This window comes from Anneissia japonica, unplaced genomic scaffold, assembly GCF_011630105.1.
Source record: "Anneissia japonica isolate Jap-2015-1 unplaced genomic scaffold, ASM1163010v1 scaffold376_len1572418_cov194, whole genome shotgun sequence".
In the NCBI taxonomy this organism is placed as follows: domain Eukaryota; kingdom Metazoa; phylum Echinodermata; class Crinoidea; order Comatulida; family Comatulidae; genus Anneissia; species Anneissia japonica.
In genome coordinates this window covers 731,082-748,142 of record NW_022741166.1, presented here as the reverse complement: position 1 = coordinate 748,142, position 17,061 = coordinate 731,082, and the positions used below count along the sequence as shown (strand labels likewise).

The following is a 17,061-nucleotide window of genomic DNA, read 5'->3' as shown; positions in this document are numbered from 1 at the left end:
TCTAGACGCCCGAAAATAACCTGAGGCGTTTTGGGCGATCAATTTTTTCTTTTTCTTTGTTTGTTTATTTGTTTGTTTCTTTTTTTTCTTTCTTTACCTTCCCCGGCCCGGCCTCCCTATGAATCCGCCCCTGCCCTCTCCCTGTATTTTCCCCAGACCGATACAACTACCAACGATCTTATTAGAACGTTTGTGGTAGGTTGTTGACATTTTGAGGAAGTTGTTGACGCTCTTGCTGACACGTGTGTGTAGCTCCTTCGGTGTCCTCTCCTCTCGCGGACCAGGGAGTTGTTGCTCGGACACAGACCAAGCGGGGAATTTTCAAATTCAAAGATGTCCGAAGAAACCATATATAACTCGGAAGAAAGCAAAAATAGGCCTAGTGGCAATGGTGTACGTATTTCAATTTATCGAAGCCGATCGAAGTATAAAATCTTTTAGTCTATTAATATAGACTGTACTACTACAGGCCTAGGCTATGGTGCCCTACTACTACTAGGGCCTAGCCGCCTAGTACTAGGCCTAGACTTGGCTAGGGCTCGATTCCTAGTTAGGGCCTAGGCCTACGTACGCTAGGCCTAGGATTATTTAGTAGTAGGTAGTAGTACAGTAGTAGGCTAAAAGGCTTGGCCTACCTAGATCGAGGCTTAGGCTACTCTAATTTGTTTTTTTATGTTTGTTTAGATTATGGGCTGGGTAGGGTAGGACCGATTTGGCCATGAACATGTTAGGCCGCGATATATTAGTATGGAACGCCAAGTAGGCGCAAAGCTGTGCATGCTGTACGTGTGTGTGTGTGTGTGTGGTTAATCTATTGCTGCTACAGTATCCATTATTTTGTGTTTTATTGTTAGGTCTACTCCGTAAAACAATCAATCTTAATAATAATGTACTAAATTACATATTTAAACGGTATTGTGTTCTTCTTTCTAAGTAGAAGTAAAAACAAACAATACATTTTTATTTATACTGTACTCTTTATTTCAGAAATTTGATTTTATTACGGATGATTTCCCTGTACAGTATACCCCCTAACCTGTGGCCAACGTTGCACTGTGATATCGAATTCATGCATTGATTACACTACTTGGCGTTAGTTATTTTTTAAAATTCTTATTCTTCTTACACTACCTAGGACCTAAGGCCTAGGCCTGTGTTTGTTTTTCATGTGTATAGGCCAAGGCTTATGATGTACCAAAATAAATAAATAAAATAGTAGTCAGGGAACCAGTCAATTCATAACATCATCACACTGGGTTTCGGTACACTTAGGCCCTAGTGACAGATGTCGTATACTGTATATATTGCAATCGAAAACAAACCACATTTAAGTAGGACAATAAACAATATTCCATCTCAGGCCATTATGTTTTATTACCATTACTCCGATTCAGCATGCCCGACTACCCAGCCTTGCGCTATTATAACTGTAGTCTTGCAATCCAGACACTACAACAGATGTGAGGACAGTAACCTCCTAAGCCTAATATAGATCATTTTTGTCAAAAGCCATTGTAAAGACTCTTCTAAATTACATGGTTACATACAGTACGAGGCATCTCCCTATAAATAACACTTTGTAATTACCGTTTATAACGTCACTATTGTATACAGGGCAGAGGTGGGCACAGCCGCCCAGCCTTGACATCTTGCACCCATCCTAAAGCCATTTTTAATGTCTTCCGCCCAGCCTCATACAAACCCTCTCGCCCACCCTAAAAATCTTGCACAAATACAAGTTTTTTCCCAATTAATTCTGTAGTTATTATAATGCGACAATGGGTTCTTCCACAAGTCAGAATGTTGTTCGCCAGGAGTTGTCTGTCTGCAAATTGGTACAGGCAGTTTAGGGTGTAGCCGAAAATGCCTCGACTTGCCAAAATAACGATGCTAGGCTATTGTTGTTGATGCTAGGCTATTGTTGATGCTGGGCTATTGTTTTTTATCATAATTTTGTTTCCCAGTGGTCTTTCTATGTATCTATTGAACTGCTTTTTAATTTTTGTAAATAATAATGTTAGCAAGCCCAGGCATACCTCTTGCATGAGTAATCATTGCAGATTGTATTGTACAGTGAACCATTTTAAACGCGGTGTATGGACGGTTTTACGTATTCCAGGGTAAAGTTCATGACCGCCAAGTACGTAAAAACGGGGATTCCCCATACTGGGAACGGCCGCTAAATTGGCATCTATCACAAGCACGCACTGCCCTGGCCAAAAACCGTGAAACATCCATGGGGTAACCCCTCATTGGTAAAATTCGACACGATTTTTCCAGTGGGGGTAAGTTGGAAATTAGCTCTCATGCAACATACTTTCGACATAGCCAGGCTAGTTTAAAAAAAATTGATGTCAAAGGTAAGACTGTTTTCCACAAATGTCGTTTTAGAACAGCATGCTCAGTCTTACGATATTGTTTTGATTTACTTGTTGCAATGATTTCAAGATCTTTAATCATTGTACTGTGTGTAATACATTGCGGTAAGTTTATAATATCACTAAGCCTCTCTAGCCTAATATCGCTAACCGTACATAGCGCTGATAAGGCCTACTAGTGTTTAATTAACAGTTGAAAGTGTTAGCTGGATTAATTTTCTCCGACTAACTTGAGCCTTGCGTGGAGGCATCAACTACTACTGTTTTCCTATTTAATGTCACAGAGGGCTGCGGAATGCGGGGATGGCTTGGTAGAATTGACGTGTAAAAGCAGGGCGTAGTTGTACAATCGATGTTTGTTTCCCACAATATAGCCATTGTAACCATGGATCTTACTATTCTTTTTCATTTCGCTTTTAGTGAAGCGAAACTCGTGAGCAAGTCGATGTTAATTTGCATTCAGGCTGTATGTAATTCATGACTGAAAATGGGGAAGTCCCTAGCTTACTATAGCGGGAGATCGTTATCGTCACCCACCACCAGTCGTAGATATTTTGAACTAGGGAAAATCAACAAAACATGTTAAATATTATAAAGGATGTGAAATTGTTTCCATCATTTCATTAGTCCAATTTATGGAGTACCGTATTTATTATATTCTAAACGGAAGAAAAGCAGACAATATTATGATGATTACATGATGATGACCAATGTAACGAAGGCTAGTGGTCACACATGTTCATGCCAAACCCACCCTAAAAATTTTAACACCCACCCTCAGTTTTCAATAGCTACATCCCTGCAATATTTAATGATTTTTTTTTTATTGATTCCTTTTAAAAAAATGTTTAGATGTTCTTTTTTAATAGTCTATTTCTTTTGTAAACTTGGAACTCAATTCAGCATTTATGCTGCCTTGTTTTAATTGTATTTTGATGTGTGTTTTTAAAATAAATACAGTACTGTACAATACGGGAGTTGTTCAATATGTTTACGCCATTTGGAACACCAGAAACTCCTGAGTGGGTGAATTGCCAATACAGGTCTTGGTAATTGGTGATTTTTTTTGCTTTTTAAAAAATAATTTTTGTTCTGTTTAAGCAATTTTAGAAATCATGTTTAATATTATTTTTACACTTTCATTCTTTGTTGTTCCTTTGTGATACCCTGCATGTACTTGATTAAGGAATGACCTTGGTTTTATGTTACATTCTTTTTACTGTTTGGAATAAAGAGTGATTTAATGAGAGATTGTAAGCAGATATTAATCTGTAACACTTACTGTACCTTTATAGTCACCAGAATGAAGGTACTGTGCTTTACACAGCGAAAGAAAAACCTTTATTGAATCTGGAACCTACAAATGACCCTGTATCTCCAACAGGTTGGCTCATGTTCATTGGCTTCCATTGTTTACCTTAATGTATATTATCAAATTGTGTTATGCTTTTTCATCTACAGGACCTGGAAAGAGCATATATGCCCAGCCAGTGGTGTCAACGTCTGCCACCAAATGAGGTTGTTGATGAGCATTATAGAGTACTAACAGAAGGTATGACATTCAACTAAGCTTGCATAAACAATTTGAGGTCAATATGCAATTTAAGAAAAAGGCTTCGTATTAAAGGGAATTCCACATCTCATTGCAAATCAGTACCATCTGGTACTAGTGCTGTCTCGTAAGAATTTCGTAGGACGCGTTAAGAATGACAAAAATATTCTCTGTATCTACTGGAACCGAGCCGCATCTGTCTCTTATACACATCTAGATGTGTATAAGAGACAGGCTCATGTTCATTGGCTTCCATTGTTTACCTTAATGTATATTATCAAATTGTGTTATGCTTTTTCATCTACAGGACCTGGAAAGAGCATATATGCCCAGCCAGTGGTGTCAACGTCTGCCACCAAATGAGGTTGTTGATGAGCATTATAGAGTACTAACAGAAGGTATGACATTCAACTAAGCTTGCATAAACAATTTGAGGTTAATATGCAATTTAAGAAAAAGGCTTCGTATTAAAGGGAATTCCACATCTCATTGCAAATCAGTACCATCTGGTACAACTTTTAGAGATACTGTAATAATTAATTAAGGATTGATAGAACAGAATGGAGAGATCAGGATGTTGAAATCCCTCCTCCCCCCCCCCCCCCCATGTAGGAGGATGAATTATTTTAATGAGATGATGACTATAAAATATACATGTTGTTAGACAGGGTTAGTAATTGTGATTTTTAAGACCTGCACCTTGTCGGGCATCTAATTTTTGTGTGTGAAATGTGATCTTTAATATCATTATTAAATCTATCTAGAATTTGAAACAATAAAATTGTTGGGACTGTCACATTATCATTCAAATTCATAATTATATTATTACATTGTCCTTGTTGTTTACTTAATATTCAGAAGAATTTTATAATGTATTTTTCCAGTGTCAATCAAACAAACAAATCGGTTGTCACTAACTTTTTAATGCCACGAATATCATTAAATTTGAAAGTTTATATGAAAAATGATTAAGTGCATAACTAATTTATTTGGTGAATTTTGTTTGGTGTAATGTTCTAACTTAAAAAGAAATAATATTTCCTTCACATCAAACATCAAGTACACTCACCACTTACAGGGCAGAATGATGGTTTATAAACAAAGTCTTTTATTGAGGCCTAGGAGGGGAGCTTTTAGTCTTGAGAAAAAGTTGTGCTGTGACACTGAATTTAGAAGGCAAGCATCTTAACTGCTAGGCTATTCAACTCCACTCCACTTTCACTTCACTATATTTTATTGTTGAAGTTGAATAAATAATAAAATCATGATGATGACAATGAATAAATTTCACATACAATTATGTAAGTACCTGTAGGTTAATTAATTTTTTCAAACAAGGAAAGTCAGATTCACTTGTGATACCAACTCATTATTTTTATTTCTAGGTTCCAAGCGTGTCATTGAGAAGTTTGTTGTAGAACAAAACATCCGTTATGGTCCCTCTGAAGCTCAGAAATTAAATATTGTGTACCCCAGTAGGGTGGTAGATGGTAGGAATTTCACTCATCTGGTTATTTAATTTTTGTTTTGTTCAATGCAGCCTAATGAATTATTTAAACATATATTTGAATATTTATTTTAAACATGGATGCATTTTACATTTAGTAGAGGATAGAATAACAAGTATTTTTGCTGGGTGTTATGAATTGTTATTAACTATCAGTCACTGCAGTATTAAAACTAATCATACTAGGTCTATTAAAAAAGAATATGCTATTGTAGGTCTATGGTGAAATTATAATTTCAGCTGGCATATTTGTATGTAAATGTGATACTATAATATTTATTCACCTAAGTTGTAGTATCTGATTCTTAATTTTCATGAATATTCATGAGCATTGTGGACATCATTGAAACCAATATGTGTGTTTTTTTTTCATTTCAGATGCGGCTGTGCTTGTATTTATACATGGAGGTTACTGGGTAGCTGGATGGTTAGTTATTATTGGTTTGGTTTTTGCACCTTGTGCATATATAATATATATATATATATATATATATATGAGGCATGTCGTGGCGAAATGGTTAAGTTGTCGCACAGACCAGTATCGAGTAAAGGAGCTATAAAATATGGGAGCTCAAAAAATTGCCTAAAAATCCAAATTTGTTTTTCACTCTAGATCAACAGTTTAATGTCTTATTAATCATGTCCCAAAGTATTAGTTCTGGAAGTGGTCAACAAATTGTTTATTTAACGTTATTTTGATAGTTCATTCTATTAAACAATGTATGCACAAATAACTTTGAAAGGCAATTACTCAAAATTATATTTATCTTGACAATAAGAGTGTGGTACTTTCACTTTCCAATAACTGAGGCTTGAAATGTCCAATTTCAATGAATGACCCCTCATTTTAAAGATCACATACTCAGGTATCTGAAAATACCAATAACTTAAATTTCAATTTTTGCTACAACTTAGCCATTTTGCCACGACATGCCTCATATGTGTTATCACACAAAAAAAGGAAAAAATGTTATTGAAAAGTAGAACAATACGCTTTTTCCATGAATCGGTAGACATCTTGAAGTGATGACAAACAACCCAAGTCAGTGGTGCATAACCGACAAAAATAAGATCAGCTTTGATGCTAAATTCTTGACCTCATTTTATTTAAATATTCATAACTCCATAATGGAGGGTCACACATTATCACATTAATTTTTCCTGGAAAATGTTCTTAAAAGACTATTCTATACCACTATATGAAGCTTATCTTATTTTTGTTTGTTACGCACCACTGACTTGGGTTGTTTGTCATCACTTCAAGATGTCTACAGGTTCGTGGAAAAGGCGTATCGATTGCACGATGACGGTAGGACCTAGATGTCACACATGCCAGAATGTTAAGTTCTCATTGTCGTCTAGATTCTAGGATGCACTTTGGCTCAAATCTTTGTTGTGCAGAGAATGCAAAATACAAATCTTAAAGCTCCCGTATTATAAAGTGTTACGGTACTTTTTTTGAGTCTTGGTCTAAGCCAACCATTCAGTAGCTTTCATTGTGAATGTAAGAACTTCATTCAGTGATCATATGACTGTGAATTGTTATGTGATTGCTCACATGAGAGCAGATCACTGAAGGTATCTGGGTGAACAGGGACACTGGATACGAAAGATACCATAACACTTTATAATATTTTAGCAAGTTATTTTATATTATTGTATTATTGCAAAAACTTCAGATGTTTTTCTATAGTCCAGAACAGAACATTGCCATTGCTGAACAGTTTGTAGAAAATGGGGCAGTTTTTGTTTCTATGGGTTACAGTTTATCACCAAAAGGTAAGATTTGTAACATTATTGTTGCTTCTTTATGCTTGTAGGAACCTATTTACTTATAAATTTACAATAAACTGAACTGAACTTGCGTGTGTGTGGATGACATGTTTGTGTGGTGTAATTGTGAGTACTGTATACCCCTCAACAAGCCCTTATGCCTAAACCCGAGCCTAAGATCATCATAATGACACATTTTTAAAGCCTGTAGGCAGGTTTTTCGATGGGGAGGTGTGTTTTGTGAGTCAAACAGGCTTTGATCCATCTGTGATCACTGGAATCCCTTGGAAGCTCCGACAAAGTAGCATTTTGAGGGCTTATATATTTGATTTCTTAAACCCATTATTCTATTTAAATTTCCATTTGTGTGTATTTTAGAGACCTGAAGAAGTAAAGTTTTATGTCCTTTACATGGGGATGCATCTGCACCCCCCCCCCCACTTACAGGCCTGATTTTTGTTATACCCACACAATGCTGAGGCTTGCTATGATGATAATCATCAAAAGATAATGTTTTTTAAGTTTTATTTTCTATGGTACATCATACATATTAATTAGATGGTTGCCGAAAACCGCTGATAAAAGATCATGAGAATTTTGTTGGCGCTTCTTTTTGACTATAAAATGGTGATGTGATGATGATAAATTCTACTATTTGAAAGTGTCATTTTCAGCCATCTACAGGTACTATTTCAAAGGAAAGTCCCACACTTTTCAAAAAAGATCTGCGCTCTAGAATGCACCATCTACTGCCAAATCCTGCATCAGCCCCAGCTTTATACAAAATAGTTTAAGCATGCAATGATGACACCGTACTTGTATTTTCAGCATCACTACCTGAAATAGTAGAGCAAGTGAAGTTGGGTTTTGCTTTAATTTTGAACAAGTTTTCAAACTCGCGGTAATTTGATTTTCCTTTATACACATTAGAGTAATTTTGACATACTGTAGAAAAAGGGTAACTCTATTTTGCTAAAATTTACATAATGCTGTTCAGGTCTGGACTAAGTAGGTTTTAAGTTAGTAAGATTTTGCACATGCATGATCGATCTAATCATAAATACGTTCTGTGAATCGTTCATCAATGCTTGCAATATTAGCACATGCTCAAGAAAATTTAACCAACATCACACGGTTCACATTGGCAAAAAGAAGAATTATTCCTCCTGAGCAAAATTGGCTCGATTATAATTGACCAAGGAGAATGTTATACAAGCTGTGACCCAGTGCGCATGCTTAGTTTGACCAAAGACAATTTAATCTGAACAGGGATAATAATTGTTGATTTAATGATAAAATTAAGTTGGGGTGCACATTATTTAATATAATAATGTAATTTATAGTTCATTGATCTAATGAGGCTACATACTACTATATAACACTCTGTATAATATTTTTCTAACTGAACTGAAGCCCACATAAATCTGTTAACCAATTGTTCCATTGTTAATAATATAAAAAATTGCAGACAAAAACATACTCTTTATTGGGTTTTTCATTTATTTGACACAGACATGCGAACCTTCAATTTTTTTTTTAAATGGCTGATTATAGGGGTAGACCTCCTTGACTACCATCATAAGACCATTTGATAAAGCTGGCTACTGTTTTAGCAGTTTGCCCCAAGGTAAAGATTAATGTGGACTTGTTGATTACTGTATTATTATTGATGCATTACAATACAATACATGGTTTCAGGTCGATATACGTGTCAGGACATTCAGCTGGAGGTCATCTGGCTGCAAGAATTCTAGAAGTTGATTGGTCAAAGCATGTTGGTTCAGCAAACAATCCTCTAAAAGGTAAATAATGTAATATACAATATTTATGTTCAATAAATTATTTTAAAAAACACTAATAATAATATTAATATATTTTATTATAAATTTTTCTTAGCTCTTCAAATGCACTTCATATTTTGAAATTATTTTTTCTTTGTCAAAGTTTATAATGAAAATAACTAATTATTGTTTGTTTCAAAATTCTGATTAAAACCTCACATTTTATGGTTTTTTAGGTGCTGTTCTGATGAGTGGGCTGTTTAACTTGCTCCCCCTTCTTCACACCTCAGTCAATGATGGTGTATGTATGTCTGAGTAAGTGATCAATGCCACCCCCTTCCCCCTTTTTGGAAAGTAAAAAAAAATGATCGCCCAAAATGCCTCAGAGGTTGTTTTTGGGCATCTAGAATACAAAAATTTCACGGGGACATAACACGGCCTTGGGTCGTGTTATCTTGATCGGCCCCCACTCACGGACATCTCTGTATTCACTCCTGGGGTGGATTGCTATAAAACGGTCTTACCTGGTATTCTTAACTCCTCGAATAAAGCCGGCTTTATCACTTAGACGGTCTTACTAAAGTCATTCCTCTAAGACCATTGCTATAAAACAGTCTTCCCTAAGACCGCTTTGAGTATTGAAACACGAACAAGCACTCCCTGGTAACGTAAGATTGGGAGCGACGTCATGCGTGCTCGACGCACGCAGATGTATCGAAATGAACGTAAATAAACGTAGACCTATTTTTACAGACGCTGAGAAGTGTGCGGAATATTCGTTGTTCAGTTCTCCGACTTTGACGATCTAGGTCTTGCCATTGCACTGTTGAATTTATCAACAGAAAATGATTTAAGACCGTTTTAAGCCTCCTCCGAGTAGGCTTTAAAATTTAAGACGGCTAACTGGTTAGACCGTGGTATAGCAATAGTCTATAATCATAGACCAGTAGTGACGTCACGATTATAGCCGGCTAACCGTTAAGACTGTCTAAAGACCGCTTATAGCAATCCGCCCCTGGATCATCGTAATAAACATAATTCTACTTAGTACACAGAAAAATGAAAAATCTAAAGCAGTGGGCAGGTGCCTGGGAGGTCATGTTCTAAGCATTCCTGGATATGTGACTGCTCCTAGTTAAACCATCATAATTAATGGGTTACAAGAAACACAAAATTAGTGCTATCCATTTCAGGGAAATTGCCAAGCAAGAAAGCCCGATAGAACACATCGTTGAAGTAGGTAAGCAATGTAAGCAGTTAGAACTTGTGCATGTTGTGGTTGGTGAGATGGAGTCCCCTGAATTCAAAGAACAATCTATGGACTATGCTAAGGTAAAATCTATCGTCATTGACAGTATTTCTTGTACTTACAGTTAAACAGTTTTACATTAATTAACAATCTATAAGTCAAATTTTATCTAAGTCGAACAATTTTTCAATGACATTTTGGATTTGAAGTTCAACTGTACAGTGATTCATGCACAGAATGCCTCAGTATCATGAAGTTTTGCAAATGCTTTGTTAAATGTTTTATATTAAATCATGCTGTATAAATTTTATCTGTGTGTAAATTATAGATTACTATTAATACATAAGTTATTATAAAGCACCAATATGACAAGGCTTAGGGAGTGAAGATATTTTTTAGTCCCAGGAGACTGGGATTGGAAGGTAAACATCTTAACCACCAAGCTACATCTCCGATACTTGGTTCGTAGGGTGGATGTTGGTTTTGATCCAAGGACACAGATTCAAAGGAAAGCATCCCAACCAAAAAACTACACTCAACTATCATCCTTCGCCAAATCATTAAAATATGGATTACATAATATAAGGTCATTTGAAATTAGATTCTGTTACTCGTCTAAATACTTTACTTTATTGTATAATTTAGGCTTGCAAGGAAGCAGGTGTAAATGCACAGTATAAAGTAATTTCAAACGTGGACCATTTCAACATGATAGAGAGATTGTTGGGAGATGATTATATCTTGACACAAGTAAGTGTAAATGACAATTATGGTGACTGTTAGGGTAGATTAAAGAGGTGGTCTTACAATTTCCATTGGGAGCTAGGGCTACAGGATCAGGTGAGGGACTTGTCCTGAGTGGTATTAAATCATATTTTGCATATATTTATTTACTTGTTTTGTTCGTTCAGTTGTGGCTGACTGACAAGTGTTGGCCTGCCAGAGATAAATAAATCATCCTTCTCATTTTTGAATTTACTGTAGATAAATGAAGTATTGCATTATGTTTTCAGATGATTCAGAAGATGATGGCACTAGATATTCAAGTTAAATCCACAAATGATTAAACAAAAGTGTGCATGCTGCAGATTATTTTACTGAAGTTCAGTTTGTTATGCAATCTATTACTGTTAACTGTTGAAGAAAAACGTGTGGAGCAGCATGCAAGGCATTCTTTCAATCAAAAGGTCAGAGGTTAGAGAGCGATGCTCATCTCTCTGCTCGTGTCTTGGAGCAAGACACTTTGTCTGCATTTGCCTCTCTTCACCCAGAGTATAAAAGGGTACCTGGTAGGAGGTGAACGATTTGGAAGGAATTAAATAAGTGCTGATTACATGCAAAACTAGGAAGTTTCCCCATTGTGTACAATTGATTCTGTATCCAAATGACCAAGGAAAAAAAGAACCTTCCAGTTTTCTGGATACAGTACTTAAATTCTATAAAATAATATAACTATAAGTTGCCAAATCTCTCAAACAATTATTTATAAGTAATATCATATTTTGGTAAGTAAACCTTAAAGAATAAAATAAATCAGAGGGGTTGGGTGTGGTGGGCCAGATGATCACCTGAGCATTGCTGTACTGTAGTTTAAAAGGCATGTCTGATTGATTTTTTTAATGTGTAAAAAAATTTTTAGACTTTTGGTAGCATTAGAAATTAGCACTGAAATATACAGTATTTATATATTTAATAGATTTTAGGTTCACCACTTGTCAAAAACATATTGAAAGTGAAGAATTAAAACCGGAATAAGGCAAAGTATTTTGTAGATATTTTTTTGTCTTGTGTCTTATCCTAATATACTGTGGGAGCCTTTCACTTGTGTCCTTGGACTTCACCCAAAAGGTTTAGTATGATGGGCTCCCAACAGCTCATTGCCCTACTACCTTTACCAGTAAGGACTTTGTAAAACAACAATGTAATGAAACACTCGACAATCTGTTTTAGTTACCAATGTATTTTACAAATCTGTACTTTCAACAGAGCTGTGTTTACATAAATGCTTATGAATATTCATAAGTGGGGTCACCATCATTTTGACCTTTTACCATGGTTTCTATATTACTGTACTTTAATCTGCATCCTTAACGGTTGGACTTGGCCACTCTCTCAAGTTCATCCTTCTTCTTGATGGCATAGGAGTTGGAAGATCCCTAATGGTAAAATAAATGTAGGGCAAGTGAGCAATATAAGAACAACTAATTTTAATAATTATGACAGACATTATTTTTTAAATCATACCTTGTAACTTTGCTAGACCACAGCTCACAAAAAATGCTGGTCCCAAAGTGCTCTTTAATTGGACAGAGACCTGCATTAAATATTTATGGTAATATAATTCAACACCAACCTTAGCGGCGTTGATCAGCTCATCAGCCAAGCACTCAGCAATGGTCTTGATGTTCCTAAAGGATGCTTCACGAGCTCCAGTGCACAATAGCCAGATGGCCTAGGATAAAAAGTACACAAATTATAGATAATACTTTAAAAATTTGAACAAATGAATGCAAACACATCTAGAAGTAACAAAAATGAAATCAAACATGCTTATAAATGTTATAAACTAGACCTCAGCCAAATGTTTTCAACACCAGTGAACTGTACTAATTAAAAAAGTAATTTTACCTGGTTGACTCTACGCAGAGGAGAGACATCAACAGCTTGACGACGGACAGTACCAGCACGACCAATACGGGTGGAATCTTCTCTTGGTCCACTGTTAATGATGGCATTAACAAGGACCTGGAGTGGGTTCTGAAGATAAACAAAAAAAAAAATTAAATTTAAAACTTATATAATTTGTATTACCATTCCTATAATCTCTACAGGCCTTTCAATTTGTAAATAATTAACGATACTTCTAAAGATCTGTCTACACTTCTAGACTCGGAATAACAATGTAAGATTTTCTAAAAAATTGTTGTTCATATTATAATTATTTTAGTATGAAATAGATGTGTCATATTAGACTTAAGTTATTTGAACTTAAGAATTAGGCTGTAATATAATACTTAATTTGTAACATAATTAGTTCAAACTCATAGTTTATATAATTACTAAGTTTATGCCTAGTCAATGCATTCTTTTTATGTCATTTGATGGACTTTTTTGCATGTCATTCAATCAATAGATAGCGATAACGATTACAGTTACGTCATCAAACTTATAGTCAACCCTTCCCATACAGTAGCATATCTGTTACAAAGTAGGCAATTCATGCCTATTGCATGAATCAAGGATCATATTCAACTCATACAGCATATTGTCAGTGATGTTTTAGGCACCAATGATAATGACATTAGTTTTCCTAAGATTGCAAAATCTCCCTAATACCTCTCCAGTCAGAAGATGAATGATCTCAAAAGCATGCTTAACAATGCGCATGGTCAGCAGCTTTTTGCCATTGTTACGTCCATGCATCATCATAGAGTTGGTCAGACGTTCCACAGCTGGACACTGGGCCTTCCTGAATCGCTTAGCAGCATATCGTCCAGCGCTGTGTGGAAGATACTTTGCAAACTTTTCTTTCACAGCAATATAATCCTATGGGAGATTCAAACAAATTAATGAATTATCAGTAAAATCCTATTTTAGTTTGGACTTGTGAAAAAATGTTTTCTCTTTGGCATCATTAGATTTAATCATCATTTAAATGCTGTCTCTATGAAAGAACACAGACTCAGTGAAACATCATTGACCAGGCCTACTATATCCCTATTCCAGAATCTGTAAAAAGCATGTAGAAGATTCTGGAAAATGAATGAAATACAGGATTACATTGGCTAGAATCACTTTCTACAAGATTGCCTAAATAGTTTCATCTGGTTTCCAATATATAAGTTTTATAGAGAAAATTTCTTCAAGTAAACCAATATTCACTGTTATTTTGTGGATGAGAGTTTCTTCTATCTGATGAAGCCCAACTGCAGTTGGGCCAAACTGTTATCCACAAAACAACAGTGAGTATTGGTTTACTTGAAGAAATTTTCTCTATAGAATTTCTACGAGATTGTTTCACACGCATGTGGAATCAGATTGGACTTTTATTTGGCCCTATGCTGTGATTTAAAAATGATATTGAGCTTACAGTTAAACTGATGTCACTGACTTGAACGTCATCACAACTCCAGCGGCCAAACAGCTTCACCTCCGGTGCCTCGGCAAGTTGGCTAGCAGCACCAACTACAACATCATCAGTATCCCAACTTTCTGTAGCCATGGTTTCTGAAGCAAAAACAAAAGTAATAATATAGTAATTACTACTACTAGTCTAGGAAAATACTATGTCATTCTTACTGTAGTTATATGTCATAATATTAATAAATCCAAAAACCATTGGAACTGAAATGTAGATGACATCATTACTCTCTGTAAACTGTACAGTACTTTAAGACAGGCCAAATTCTTTACAAAGTTTGCACAGCAATTGGCCCTTATTTCCCAAAATGTGTGGACAAATTTATAGGCCTAATTTTTGCACGGATGATATTTTTCCCCTGCAGGCCTATCTTTTAGTCTGGTCTGTATTAGATTCTAACATTGAAAAGAAAAATCAACATACACCATATTTGGAATAAATGATTTTAAATTATTGTGGTAACTGTGGACATAATCATCAACAACTAAAAAGCAAACCAATACAAGAATTAAATGGGAGTGCATTTTACATTCTTACAAAAGAGTTTTTTCTAATCAAAAGTTTATCCATTATTAAAATGAAAATTATATAGAATGCAGCATTTCGGTTTAATATTATTATATTTAATCAACAATGTCAGGCCTCACTGTCTGAGTGAGGTGCCTAGGCCGGCTACAGTACAGGCCCGCCTACTCTATATATTTCTAGGCCAGGGTCCTAGGCCTAGCTTAGGTCTAGACTCCTATGAATCAATGAAATACGCAGGCTGGACCCTGGCTGGGCCTAGTTATGTATAGAAAATAAGCCTAGGCTTACTTAGCATAGGCATATGCCATTCAGTCAAGGCTAGTAGTAGTAGGTCTAGCCTAGGCCGGGTGAGTAGGCCTATACCGGGTATTATTACACGACGTCCACATTTTCAGCACACACACACAGGCAGAAACAGCGAGCCTCGGAAATTTGACACAGCGATTAACCACATTTTATAAGTTAACGTGTAATTATATACGCATATTCGTTATATATATTACTAAATATTATGTACTTTGTATATTCATCAGTTAATGTGTTAAAGAAACTATGAAATAATAGTATATTTCTTAATCTCAAACTGACCATACCTCACAAAAATGTGATCAGTAGTAAAGAGGGCGCTTTTACACATGCCTTCCCATAATGCACTTTTTAAAGATGTATTGTCCCTTGCTAATGTCAAAAAATCATAAAAAAAATAAGTTTGAAATAAACTTGCTCATTTTGCAATAACATACAAATTATTAACTTGTGCATAGAAATTATTGAATTTAAAAAATGTGTACCCTGATTTTTAAACCAACAAAAAAGTAATGAAACACTTGCAGTGACACGAGTGTTTCTATCATTTCGCTACTGATGCCGGTTTTATAGACATTTTTTTAAACACTCAAGTTGATAGTATGTTACTTCAGAATGGGAAAGTTAATTTCAAAAAATATTTTTTATGATTTTTTTTAATATTTAGCATGGGACAATACTTCTTTAAGTGTACGCATCTCGTTCTCGGTTACTTTTTGTTCATTTATATCGGATGCACTGATGATACAATGATATAATTCGTCTTCTTTGATAATTAAATATGTCTTAATTTAAAAAAAAAAGAAAATATACATTGATATCGTCTTGGATTAAATATTATCTGAACTTGTGGGGGTAAAATATCGTCTTGGATTAAAGATTATCTGAAGTGGGGTAAAATATCGACTTGGATTATAGATTATCTGAACTGGTGGGGGGAGGGGGTGAATCTTTTAAAATCGGCAATAAATAGGAGTAAAGTACTATTCTGATTCGCATATAGTAGGCTACATTTCCAAATAAAATATATCAGTATTTACAAAATGAGGGATAGTGTACGTGTAGGCAATGGTTGTTGTGTTTAATGCTAATTCGTTTTTCTTATTTTTTTTCATACAATATTTTATTATGAATCGTTTATTTTTATTTTTTCATACCGAACATTTATTATGAATTCTACAACTACAACACCATTCACCACATTCTACTACTGACTCTAGCAAAATGTGATCTAAGCAATTGTGACCATACTTGAGGGGCGTTTATGAATATTTACGCATTTTTCAAATGGACCTTAGTTTTTGCGCTCAATTCAAGAAAAAAAAATAAACAAATAACTACAAATAAGGTATACTTCTGTTATACATTAATATGGGATAGCACCATAAGCACCATATAAAACGAAATAATCTGCAAATACGTTTTGTACACCGTTGGTTGTGGGTTGGGTATTGGGTATTGTCAGGGAACAGTTAAATTTCACTGCTCCCTCTGGTATTGTTACTATCTCTTCCCGAATTAGAGCTAAACATGATTGTTCAATTTGGTTAAGTTCCATGAGTATTACAAAGTTTTATATACGGTAAGGTGAGAAAAAATCAATAAAAATAGTATTTGAAGTAGGGTAAGTATGCCGCAACCCCACCCACCCTTTGCAGCAATGTGTAAGAAGAACAACTATTACTGCACATATCATATCATATTCAGATATGTTCATGATTGGCCTAAATCCAATCCAACCATCCAATCCAATCCTGGGCAAACAGGTGCATTTTAAAAGTCAGAATGCGCGAGCCATAGCCACAGTCAGGGGCGGATCTAGAGATGTCCGAAAGGGGGTGGGGAG

The 17,061-nt window shown here is 35.3% G+C and overlaps 2 protein-coding genes across 7 annotated transcripts; one reads left to right on the top strand and one right to left on the bottom strand.

The window, feature by feature from the left end:
- The first annotated feature begins 236 nt into the window (after positions 1-236).
- LOC117118621 (kynurenine formamidase-like) lies at positions 237-12,004 on the top strand. 3 transcript variants are annotated; one of them, XM_033263262.1, is made up of 11 exons: positions 237-393; positions 3,840-3,930; positions 5,316-5,420; positions 5,816-5,864; positions 7,131-7,216; positions 8,039-8,111; positions 8,909-9,012; positions 9,228-9,306; positions 10,185-10,323; positions 10,886-10,990; positions 11,254-12,004. In XM_033263262.1, the coding sequence occupies exons 1-11, from the start codon at positions 334-336 to the stop codon at positions 11,305-11,307; spliced, it is 945 nt and encodes a 314-aa protein (XP_033119153.1). In that variant the 5' UTR covers positions 237-333; the 3' UTR covers positions 11,308-12,004. The 3 variants fall into 3 exon arrangements, with proteins under 3 accessions (XP_033119153.1, XP_033119155.1, XP_033119154.1); XM_033263264.1 differs by lacking the exon at positions 237-393 and adding an exon at positions 1,172-3,427; XM_033263263.1 differs by lacking the exons at positions 237-393; positions 3,840-3,930 and adding an exon at positions 4,175-4,328.
- Positions 12,005-12,184: 180 nt separating this feature from the next.
- On the bottom strand, positions 12,185-15,521 carry LOC117118622 (40S ribosomal protein S5). 4 transcript variants are annotated; one of them, XM_033263267.1, is made up of 6 exons: positions 15,503-15,521; positions 14,331-14,467; positions 13,577-13,786; positions 12,869-12,997; positions 12,594-12,692; positions 12,185-12,396 (listed from the first exon to the last, which is right to left on the bottom strand). In XM_033263267.1, the coding sequence occupies exons 2-6, from the start codon at positions 14,460-14,462 to the stop codon at positions 12,328-12,330; spliced, it is 639 nt and encodes a 212-aa protein (XP_033119158.1). In that variant the 5' UTR covers positions 14,463-14,467; positions 15,503-15,521; the 3' UTR covers positions 12,185-12,327. The 4 variants fall into 4 exon arrangements, with proteins under 4 accessions (XP_033119158.1, XP_033119159.1, XP_033119156.1 ...); XM_033263268.1 differs by having other exon boundaries at positions 15,498-15,514; XM_033263265.1 differs by lacking the exon at positions 15,503-15,521 and adding an exon at positions 15,427-15,454.
- Positions 15,522-17,061: the final 1,540 nt, after the last annotated feature.

Excerpts from the sequence above, each read along its gene's own strand:
- LOC117118622 (XM_033263265.1), bottom strand. Across the intron at positions 13,787-14,330 it reads TCAGTGACATCAGTTTAACT|GATTATATTGCTGTGAAAGA; the intron begins GTAAGCTCAATA and ends AATCTCCCATAG. Across the intron at positions 12,693-12,868 it reads CTCTGCGTAGAGTCAACCAG|GCCATCTGGCTATTGTGCAC; the intron begins GTAAAATTACTT and ends TTTTTATCCTAG.
- LOC117118621 (XM_033263262.1), top strand. The coding sequence starts at position 334 with ATGTCCGAAGAAACCATATATAACTCGGAAGAAAGCAAAAATAGGCCT. Across the intron at positions 3,931-5,315 it reads TTATAGAGTACTAACAGAAG|GTTCCAAGCGTGTCATTGAG; the intron begins GTATGACATTCA and ends TTTTATTTCTAG. Across the intron at positions 7,217-8,038 it reads TTACAGTTTATCACCAAAAG|CATCACTACCTGAAATAGTA; the intron begins GTAAGATTTGTA and ends TTGTATTTTCAG.